The following is an 11082-nucleotide window of genomic DNA, read 5'->3' as shown; positions in this document are numbered from 1 at the left end:
CCAAAAGGCTATCGGAGTGAAGGGAGGTAGGTCAAGGTCGAGGCGGGTCATGGTCTAGCCTTTGTTGCTGTAGTCAGAGTCGGAGTCGGGTCGGAGTCGAGTCGGAATCGGGGTCGAGTCGGAATCGGGGTCGAGTCGGAATCGGAGTGGAGTCCGACGTCCATTAGTAGCTATCTCCAGCGATAGAGGGATTGTCGGAATGTTTTATATGCAACCAATCAACGATATCAAAAGCTCTGTTTCTGTATTACCCCTGATTCTGCCAATTTATAGGGGGATTATAGATTACATAAGTAATAAACATGAAGGATAATTGTATCTCCGGTCCACCGCGGTATTCGTATTGACAGGGATCCCTACGGCGGTGATTAGTGCTATTTCCCCTGTTGGCAGCTATTTATGTCTATAAGTCACTAGGAGGGAAAAACAACTTTTGGCCGGCAGAAACCTAAGTAATCTAGAATTCATTCTAACGCCCCACAGAACGTACATTCTCAACACCTACAGGATTATACTGGCTGGCTACAGTCTCTCCGTGCTCTTGATATAAATGGTAGCAAATCGTGTAATGAACTCGAACAGTAAATACAGTGACTATTCAGACGGCTCGAAGCGCTGCCTTCCTAGTTCTTCCTTCTCCATGCTAATTTCTTTGGTAAATAGCGAGGAGACAAGCCCGATGCCGGCAAAGACGGTCAGCACTATCCATATTAATTGAAACGAGTGGTTGTATACTTCGATGACCTTATTCAACGTCTCTGGCGGTACAGATGATTTGAGATCCTTCAACTGAGGAATGAAACCAATGGCGTTCTGGCTGTTCTCAAGCGCCACCAGACTACTTGGAAGGGCGCTAACTTCTTTCATAGACTTTGCGAAAACACTGCTGAACACCGTAGCGCCAATGGCAAGGCCTATGAGGCCGCCGAGTAATCGGAAAAACACGACCAGTCCCACAGCCAGCCCCATATCGTCCACGCTCGCCAGACTCGCTTGGGCGGGCAGAACGAGAACCGTGAAAAGTATGCCGATCCCCAAAGACACCACAATAGGCATGCCAGTGCGGAAAGCGACCGATGAGTCTGGATTGATGAGGAGAAGCAAGCCTGCCCCGAGGGTCAGTGCCACCCAGCCGACCCTTATATTCCACAAATATTTTCGTAAATAAGCAACAGAAATCGGTGACACGCAGCTAAAGAAGAGGTTCAAGATACTCATCGGTATCAAGGTGATGGTGGCATGAAGAGGTGTTTCAGAAAAAGTGGCTTGATAAAATAGCGGCAGGTATGTATTGAGTGTGTAAAGAATCAAGCCGTGCAGAAATCCGCCAAGGAACGTTGAGATCGTTGTGGCCGAATTGAACAGACGATATGGTATAACCGGCCATTCAGGTTTGCGCTCATAGATAACGAAGACAATGAGGAGGATGACGCCGATGATCAAAGGAAGAAGTGTTCTCCATGAGCCCCAGGCGTATAAAGCACCCGCCCAACTCAGTGGCATGACGAACGCAGTGCACCCGACCAAAAAAAGCGACATGCCGAGTAGATCGAGAGAGCGAGACTTAGAAATGAAAGAGCCTTCCAACGGCCTTAGTTTAAGGAAGAAGTGCGACAAGAAGAAACTGAACCCGATCAGCGGCAGATTGATCCACCCGATCCATCTCCAAGAGACGAACTGGGTAAACAACGAGCCCACAATTGGGCCCAAAATACATCCAGCAGCCATTGGGATTCCAAGGATCCCAAGGTACATTGGACGCTCTTTCATGGTGGTCATGTCTGCCGTGATTATTTCGTTGAGCACATCGAGACCACTGCCACCCAAACCCTGAATGGTTCGCCCGATGATCAATGTCGACATGTTCGGAGCCGCGCCAAAGATGATGGAGCCAACTGCAAAAAACAGGTATGCAGTATAAAGGGGAATTTTGCGACCGAGAACGTCCGATGTGCTTATATACAACGGCTGAGTCACCGAGACAGCCAGCATGAAGCAGATGCTTGCCCAGAATGATTCTATTGTCGTACCACCGAGGTCGCGGGTAATGACAGGCGTTGCCACTGCAAGTGTAGTAGTGTCAAGAGACACGATAAAGACCATGACGAGTATTCCAAGGAAGGAAAGATGGAATGAGAGCGGTTTTTTATTTTTCGTATCGATTGGATACTGCTCTTCCGACGGCATTTTCTCTTCTGTAGGACTGTCCATAGTCACGGTGTCACGGGCCCGGTAAAGTTTCTGATATCTGGATCAGATCTATTGATAGTTGCAAAAAAAAAAAATAGAATGGAGGCCTTTTCTTATATAGGGAGCTGACTTTGGAAAAGGTTTGAAAAAAACATCGGAATCGGAGTCGGAGTCCCCTCGCCGCTATCAGTCCACTGCTTTCCGATACCCCTGTACGAAAAGGAATGCTCACTAATTCATCTGCCAATTCGTATGAGTAAGACTAGAGGAGAATTGAAGTAATAAATAACAGAATGAATGGCTACCTAGACACATCGGGGTCCTCGCTGGCCAGAAAGGTGCGTCTTTAGCTCTTTAGCATACTTCACGACAGTCAGTCACAGTAATGTAGACCAGATAGAAGTTTTAATCAATACTCAATTTATTTTTAGTTGTCCAACCCTGTTATCCGGTTGACATATTGCCCTCCTTAAGAATATTTTTGCTGAAATAATTAGCAGCCAAGGAGGCTAAATAGATGAACAGATCCTATAGATTTCATATCACCTAGTGCATTGTAAGGAATATTCTATCAGCAGACCAAGATTACTTCCGCTTAAATCTTAGCTGGTCTCTTGGGAAGACGCAAACTTCCAATGACCTCATTCCAATCCAAAGGAAGACCAGATTTCTCACGAATAGGTCGGTCTCTCCAGTCCTCCGAGATCCTGGCCTCGTCCTCCTGCCAACGCTGAATCTCCTGCTTGATCCAAGGCCCCAATACCGATGCAGTCTCCGCCACTTTCTCTTGTGGCACAGTATGACCTGCCTTTTTAATTCTCACATATTGCACACGGCCAGCCTCCATTCCACCGCTGCCACCAAACCGAGTTCCTGTCCGCCTTGCCGCATCTGCGTGCTCACCTCCTTTGCCGAGTGGACTATGTGAAGCACTCACATAAAGAACAGAAGGCCGGATGTGCTCTACCATCTTATAAGCCAAGATCGACTCCGAACGATACGATTTCTGATCGGGAAGCAATGGCCCCAGTACATCAGGGAACAATAGCGGGTCATGAGGTGGTGGGCCGGTCTCGCCGGGCTTTGGCTCCGTGTAAGCCTGAGGCTGAGGGACTCCTAATTGCGTGTGCCGCTTGACATTTGGCCGAGTGTACATTATCGTTTCCTGGTGCTTGGTAGTCGTCAATGTCACTGGGCGAGTACCATCTTTGGGAGCCGGGTACATCGCCGTGGGCAGGTCGCGATAACCGTATTTCTTCCAGAGTTCAAACACGCGTGAATCCCACGCTTTCAACACTTTGAGAGAATTTTCCGCCGCTTCTTCGCGAGATGGCCATACATCACGTTTTTTAGTTGACATAGCCACAAATAGCGGGCCGTCTCCAGCCAAGGCATTGTCGGTCATATGCGGCTCAATCAATACTAGAGAATTGAAGAGTCTAGGGTGCATTAGAGATGCAAATACTAACTGCGTGGCGCCCAGGCTATGTCCAATACCCACAATTGGACGTGTCATCTGGGCGCGGAAATGGTTGATCATATGGATCACATCGCGGCTGTGATCGTACCAAGAAGCTTGAAGTTGTCAGAGACGTGCAAAATCCCAGGGGCTCGCTGTCGCAATCAACTCACGATCATTTCCGAGGTTCTGCTCATTAATAACACCACTAGCACCCTGGTTGGCGGCATCTGCTATCCAAATTGATCGAATGCGGACTCCATCCTCTTTGGAGCGTGCTAGGAGCTCTTCCCAGAGAGGCTCGTATAATTCCTGTCACAAAATTAGTCAGACTTTCTTTAAATTCAGAATGAGGACGAAATACCTTGGGAAATCCAGTGCCATGGGTAGCGACGATCGTGATGTCCCCCGGTTGAGGGTTGGGATTGTCCACCGGGGTATATTGCTTAATACAAAGTTTCAAAGGGGCATCGGGAGTTGCTGTGGCCCGGGGGTATTCCCGAATGTACTGCCCATCGATAACGTGTTCAGCGACCTGGAAAGGAGAACTCATTTGGACAAAACGGAGAAGTAACCAGCGAATTATAGTAAGAATCTATCAACAGCTTGAAACTTGGCAGATGGGAAAATGAGTTTCCGATGGGGTACACGCATCGAGGGCCTACTTGAAGGGGGCAATTACTTATCGTACGTGCCCAAATGATCGTCATAGGCACTGAGGGTATTTTTCTTCGGGACGGGGATCGTCGGTGTGGATTAAATGGCATCATGCGGTGGTCAGCCCGGTGGATACGGTTCAAGATCTGACTTTGGAGGGCGGGGCCTCAGCTAGGGGCAGATTCCAGTCAAATGGTTGATCCTCGATCTTCTTGGAAACTAGTGAGATCGATTTTGTCACCGTGAACCCCTTCGAAGCTAGTGGCAGATTCGCCAGCGTGGAATCAACTCCTTCTCGCTATGTAAATTTTTGCTAAAAGAACATCGCAACCACTCTACATCCAATTCGCTTCATGCCTCCATATAACCCACAATTCGTAACTTCTTGACTCATAATTCCGCAGATCAATCAAGTGCGAGGTCGGAATTGCACCCAGGGCCCCTCCACCGCTGATGTCACCCACCCCTTCAATCTGAATTCACAATCGTTTCGCTTCCCACCACAGCACCGAGCATCGGGCGCCAAGCGCATATCATATCGGAATAACACTCGGGCAATGGTAACATTCAGCTCGGTCCAGGCGAGCTTCCATCCGACACAAGACCTTGCTCCAGTACTGAATGGAATAAAGGCCTGTTTGGCGGTCTTGATGCTTTCCTCATCCACTCCTGTCTCCGGGTTGACTATCCATCGGTCCGGGTAATATTCATCGGGAGATCTGAAGTAATTCGGGTTGCGGTGGATAGCGTAAGTGGTTGTTCCGACCATAGTTCCTGCGGGGAGATATTCCTGGTCAATCAATATACCGCCCTCTAGCACAGTACGGGGGATTGTGGTAGAGACGGATGGAGCGAGGCGCATTGTCTCGTTAATGCATGCTTGCAACAGTTCACAAGAGTTGAGCTCCGGTCCCATACAGATGTCTTCTTCATCTGTGAACGTAGTGCGAAGCTCACGCACTAGACGTGCAAGTAGATCGGGCTTGTGCGCGAGGTGGAAGAATGTGCCAGCCATTGCTGTAGCAGTGGTGTCCGCACCGGCAGTCATCAAGAGCATTGATTCCACCCAGAGGTCCTTGGGAGTAAAGTTATTCCCCGTTTTAGGATCCGCTGTATTCATCATATGATAGAACAAATCTTTTTGCTCGATGTCATTTCCGAGGAGTTGGCGGGCCTCAGAGCGCTCACGAATCCGAGTACCAGCATTCACAATATCGTTGAACTTGGATGACATGAAGAACTGGTCAATCTTCAAATTGCAGAACTTCGGTTGGACAAGTGTCTAAATAACTGTCAGTGACAACTCGAGTGAGGGGGGAAATACAGACTCCATACCGTCATACTGCGCTGCGTAATCTTCAGGACCACTGACGGGAACCATCGCATATCAGGCAAGTGCAGCATATCAAAGTCCCTTCCATAACAAAGATCACCGATAACATCGAAAGTCACCCAGTCACACATCGGGGCTAAATGCTTTGTTTGTGACCAGTCACTGTCCTTGGACTCGAGCCCAGGCTTTACATTCCCAAACTCGTCTCCTTTCTTACCAAGCAAGTCGACAAAATCGCGGACATTTGTCAGAAGACGATCTTCGATGGCTTTAATCCCTTCGGTAGAGAATACTTGAGCAAGGATGCGGCGCTTGAATCCGTGAGTGGTTTTATCGGTAGCAGTGAGGGTGTTTGGAGTGTGCCGACTGGCACTCAATGAGCTGTAGCCTTCAGATTTTACCACATTTGCTCGGACGGCATAGATGGTTTCCATTCCTGTATGACTGTTGAAAGTAAGGGCGTTGGGGCCGAATCGGACTATGTCTCCTATTGTAAATTATTAGCCTGCAGAGTAATCGATAGAGATCTGGAAAAAGAAATTTGTACCGTAGCGATCGTGCCACTCCCGACTGATAATATGAAGGTCTCCCTGCCAGGCATAGTAGGCTGAATACCAATGTGTTATGGCTGCTAGACGAGGACCCGGGTATTTCGCAAGTGGATGGAAGAACAGGCGGTAGATGACCAGGGCGATACTCTTGTGAAACTGTTAGTCTTTTTGGCTATTCCAAAGCGGTGATTGATCTCACATATAGGCATAAGGCAATAGCCACGATTACAGCCATTTTTAAGCTCATTTTTGGCTGCCGATTGAGTGAAGTGTGAACAATATTCCGATTTGCACATCGAACAGCGCGCCAGTTCTGTTTCAAATGGAATCAAGATCTGTGCTCGGGCTTCATCGAGGGGATCTATGTGAGACCCGCTGGTTGGTCCATATTTCGTCAGAGAGGGCTGATGGAACTTCTGGCTTTCTAGATTCGGAGTTCCCGGTGACGAGGCCGAGCCCTCACCCGAGGATCACCGACGACTATCTCCATCGGATCTTCATGCATTAGCGTACAATACGATGCAGGTTAATGGATCGACCCAATCATATTAAGACCTTTTATCATGGAATGGGCCTTCGTGCTACAGTAGAATGCGGCCAAGTTACATCATTGTATGAACATGTGGACCTAAGCCATCCCTTCAATTGACCAGAGAAAAGACAAGATAAGCACTAAAAGACCCGGTCATCCACATGGTCCACCATAAGCCCAGATCGATCTCTGCCGATACTGACCCTCCCAGCTCTTGGCCGGCCCGCTTGGCGTCATTTAATGGGATAAAGATCCGCTCTCCGAATGCAGATCCCATCACAAAGGATTTGTTTGGCGGAACCCTAGAAAATTGAGCGTGGATTGCGGGCCGTCATGGCGTACAGTACCATCAATTGTCGCCCCGCCGATCGTCTCGAGCAAGGAGTTGCATATTGATTTCTTGAAACCTGGTCGGTAGTTTTCCGAAATAAGACAATAATCCTTCTTCGATCTCTGTGGGCCAGATGAGATTCTTTTAAAGACACTCGGCCCTGAGGTCGCGCGCCCGAGGAATCAGATCGCCCTTTATTTCCTGTCACTTTACCATTCCCATACTGTGGCAATGACGGTCTCCGCTGGAGAAACCGTTCAGTCAACGGGAATCCCGCGGTGGCGTTTTGTTTTTGATCAGGGGTGTGTATCCAAGACCATCATCAACCATAGCTATGATGGTTCCGGTACTGAAGAGGATCCGTACCAGGTCTCCTGGATGGAAGCCGACGAGCGAGATCCCATGAGATTCTCGCACGTGTCCAAATGGTTCATCACGATCCTAGTAGGCGTCTTAACATTAGCAGTCTCCTTAGTGTCTTCCGCCTACTCAGGCAGCCTCAACGAAGTCATATCGGACTTTCAGGTCAGCGAGGAAGTTGCGATCCTGGGCATTTCGCTATACGTCGTGGGTTTTGCGGTGGGACCCCTATTCTGGGGGCCTCTCAGTGAGATTTATGGTCGACGATACATCATGATCGCCAGCTCCGTGGGCCTTACGGCATTCACAGCGGGCACGACTGGATCGAAGAATATCTGGACCTTGGTCATCCTCCGCTTCTTTGCAGGTACTTCTGGTTCTGCACCGTTCGCAGTGTCTGGGGGTGTAATAAGCGATACATTCCCAACTATCTCCCGTGGTCTAGCCAGTGGACTGTACTGTGCTGCACCTTTCCTGGGCCCAACACTCGGTCCCATCATTGGTGGCTTTTTATCCGAGTCGGCAGGTTGGCGCTGGGTTGAAGGCATGGTCGCTGCATTTGCTGGCATTTTGGCCATTGTTACCTTCTTCACTTTGCCAGAGACATACCCTCCAGTGCTATTCCGGAAACGCGCCCAGCGCCTCTCTGCTATCTCAGGCCGCGTTTATCGAAGCAAACTCGACATTGAGCAAGGAAAGAAATCCCCAGCAACAGTCTTGAAGCTTGCCCTCTCCCGACCCTGGGTGCTTCTCTTCCGTGAGCCTATCGTTCTGCTTCTGTCGATTTACCTCTCTATTATCTATGGCATGTAAGTGTTTCAAAATGCTGCCTTCTTATCCGAGTTGACATCTAACCCTTTCACTAGCTTATATCTCATGTTTGCGGCTTTCCCCATCGTCTATGAAGTGGAACGCGGTTGGAGCGAAGGTGTTACCGGACTTTCTTTCTTGGGAATCCTAGTCGGTATCCTAATCTCAACTGCGGCCACGTTCCCGATGTACTTCAGTTATAAGAAGAAGTCTCTATCTACACCCGGCCGAGTTGCTCCCGAGGAACGTCTTCCCCCTTCGTTCTGGGGTGCTATTGCACTTCCCGTCGGCCTGTTCTGGTTTGCCTGGACGAATTCCCCTTCGATCCATTGGATGGCCTCCATTGCCGCCGGTGTTCCGTTCGGGTTCGGCATGGTGATGGTTTTCCTTCCCGTGTTAAACTATCTGATAGATGCGTATACGATTTATGCCGCGTCTGTCCTGGCCGCTAACGCTGCCCTGCGTTCCATCTTCGGCGCCGCATTCCCATTGTTCACTACGCCCATGTACAAGAACCTTGGTATTCACTGGGCTTCGTCCATTCCTGCCTTCTTATCTCTTGCATGTGTGCCCATGCCATTCCTCTTCTACCGATACGGTGCGGCCATCCGGGCGCGGTGCCATTATGCCGCGCAGTCGGATGCGTTTATGGAGAAGATGTTTGGACACGTTGTGCATTCGAAGAAAAAGGTGATGGACGAAACAAGTGATAATTCGGATTAAGATGTACATGTCACATAAGCCTTTATGGATCTCGATGGACATAATTTCTATACATAAGAAGCAAAGCAAATCAAATACGCGACTTCGACATTGAAGGATATCTTTGTACTTAAGCAGGGGCCGAAAAAGAATTTCATAGAAGATCAACTAGACTAGTGGGCTCAGTCCTCGCCATCAGTCATCCATTCGTCATCATTATCACCGCCTCGTGGAGCGAGGTGGGCAAACTCAGGGTCTTGCATTGCCCGCTGCATAATCATATCCAAAAGCTGCGGTGGCATTGGGCCGCGCCCGGTACCTCCTCCTCCTCCCGGACCTCTGAGTCCTCCAAGTAGTCCTGCCAGGCCAGGTGGGTACTCCTCGTCGTCTTCATAATCTTCCGTGTCGGAATCGTAATCGTCAAAGTCCGGCATCTCATACGGAACGATCTGGAAGTCCACCTTAGTCCCCTTAAACATATCTTGAATACTGCGGAAGCATTGTTCCGGGGTTTGTCCTTGTGGAACCCGTTGCCCGGGGAGTTTAATAGGCGCGGTGATATCCCGAGAGAGGACCCTGAACTTGGTAAATTCTGGGTAAAGACCCTTCTTGCAGTCTGCCGCGATATTCTTCACCACTTCCCGGACAGATGTGTTGCAGTCGGTGAAATGGAGTTCTTTTAGCGAGCGGCAGAATGTAGGGTGAGGGGGAACGATCGAGTGTGAGATGAAGATCATATCCAGTGCGGTGAAGTCGCGGAAGGAGCCAATCTTCGGGCGTTTGGCACTGTATTCATCGTACTCAAGGTGGAAGTGCTCAAGGGTGTTCTTGTGCAAGAGGGCGGCTTTAAGGCCCTGCGCAGCGTCAAATTGGGTCATTCCTTTAGTTGGAGGTCGACCATCTTGAGGATCCACGCTGAAATTTTGAACAATCAAGGATTTCACTTTCTTGCACGCCTTCATGAACTTTTGGATGGCGCCGCCATCAATGTGGCAGTGGTGGAAGACCAGTTCCTGGGCACTCAATGTTTGAGGCTTCCAGGTAGATGGGAACGATTTGTCGAGAAGATTGCCGTACTCGAACGTCGGGTGTATGAGGTGGGGGCTAGTGAGGAGCTTCTCGAAAGTGGCGATATCCCAACCCGCGTCTTCAACGTCGCTCTCAACCCAGAATGACTCAAGGTTGGACAAAAGAGATGGATCTCTACTGATGAGATCGACGATTGGCTTGATGGAGAATTGGCCGGCCGGCAGATGCAGGTCGCGAAGATTGGGGGTCTTGTTCACCAACAATGCTCCAATGATGCCCAAGTCGCAATTCTTCAAGATCTGAACCCAGCTTTTCTCCTGGTCGCCCAATTGGAGGTCTTTGATGAGACCATGAAGGAACTCGGAATATTCAGGGCCAATGCCAGCTTGCGCCCGAAAATTTGCCTCTTCTGGGATTATGGGCATGAAGCCTATACTTTGCACATAGTTTCCGAGTTCTGGACGGCCATAGATGGCTTTGGCAAAAGCAATGGTATTGCGTAGGTCGCCGTCCAGATCAAGATCCTCAAAATCGCGAAAGATGAGCGGCTGGGCAATGTCACAGAATTTCCGCGAGACTAGGCAGGCATTTCGAATATCTTCCATCTCATCTTTGTGGGTTTCGTCTTCGCCATCGTCCTTATTCAGAGCGTCCAGGCCCGGGAGCTTTGAGGGGTTATGGTCTTCCGGATCCACAAGATGGCCCATAATTTGCGAGAGGACCTCGACTGGGAGTTCCTCGATATGAACCATGGTCGGAGATGATTTCTCTGTGGATTGGGAGGACCTAGGGTGAAGGCGAGGTGAGGTAATGTTGTCGGGCTTTAGGGGTACTCAACCGATGCGCGTCTTTACACGTCCAGCCCGCGGGGCAGAACATAATAACCTAAAATGGCAATCAGGGCTGTAAGACCAAGGGCTTCCCTTTACGGGTGACGTCCCCAGGTACGTGTCCCTCTCCGTGTTGGTCGAACCTATGAACACGGACTGATAAAGAGGGTCTTTCTAGCTGAACAATTTATGTAGCGTTCACTTTACCAATTGGACTCGTTATCTGAAAGCAGATGCTCAAGTGGTGATCATGGTACAGTCGGTCGGAGGTGTCCCAAATATATATGTCTGAGGCACA

General features: G+C 49.5%; 5 protein-coding genes across 5 annotated transcripts; 1 reads left to right on the top strand and 4 right to left on the bottom strand.

Annotated features, from left to right (window-relative positions):
- Positions 1–594: 594 nt before the first annotated feature.
- On the bottom strand, positions 595–2103 carry N7443_007899 (MFS-type transporter sphD; the record flags this gene model as incomplete). The annotated part of the gene is made up of 1 exon (XM_056887955.1): positions 595–2103. One exon carries the CDS (start codon positions 2101–2103, stop codon positions 595–597), a length of 1509 nt encoding a protein of 502 aa, XP_056739646.1.
- Positions 2104–2785: 682 nt separating this feature from the next.
- N7443_007898 (alpha/beta hydrolase) lies at positions 2786–4202 on the bottom strand (the record flags this gene model as incomplete). Its single annotated transcript, XM_056887954.1, has 3 exons — positions 2786–3765; positions 3823–3961; positions 4014–4202. 3 exons carry the CDS (start codon positions 4200–4202, stop codon positions 2786–2788), a joined length of 1308 nt encoding a protein of 435 aa, XP_056739645.1.
- A 513-nt stretch (positions 4203–4715) lies between these two features.
- Positions 4716–6437, bottom strand: N7443_007897 (cytochrome P450; the record flags this gene model as incomplete). Its single annotated transcript, XM_056887953.1, has 4 exons — positions 4716–5588; positions 5642–6126; positions 6187–6337; positions 6390–6437. The coding sequence occupies 4 exons, from the start codon at positions 6435–6437 to the stop codon at positions 4716–4718; spliced, it is 1557 nt and encodes a 518-aa protein (XP_056739644.1).
- An 847-nt stretch (positions 6438–7284) lies between these two features.
- Positions 7285–8946, top strand: N7443_007896 (MFS transporter; the record flags this gene model as incomplete). Its single annotated transcript, XM_056887952.1, has 2 exons — positions 7285–8222; positions 8280–8946. The coding sequence occupies 2 exons, from the start codon at positions 7285–7287 to the stop codon at positions 8944–8946; spliced, it is 1605 nt and encodes a 534-aa protein (XP_056739643.1).
- Positions 8947–9107: 161 nt separating this feature from the next.
- N7443_007895 (mitogen-activated protein kinase Hog1) lies at positions 9108–10706 on the bottom strand (the record flags this gene model as incomplete). The annotated part of the gene is made up of 1 exon (XM_056887951.1): positions 9108–10706. One exon carries the CDS (start codon positions 10704–10706, stop codon positions 9108–9110), a length of 1599 nt encoding a protein of 532 aa, XP_056739642.1.
- Positions 10707–11082: the final 376 nt, after the last annotated feature.

Source organism: Penicillium atrosanguineum (genome assembly GCF_028827265.1).
Source record: "Penicillium atrosanguineum strain IBT 20685 chromosome Unknown utg000006l_segment0_segment0, whole genome shotgun sequence".
Lineage (NCBI taxonomy): Eukaryota > Fungi > Ascomycota > Eurotiomycetes > Eurotiales > Aspergillaceae > Penicillium > Penicillium atrosanguineum.
Note: the sequence above shows the minus strand (reverse complement) of the source record. Positions and strands in the feature narration are given on the sequence as shown.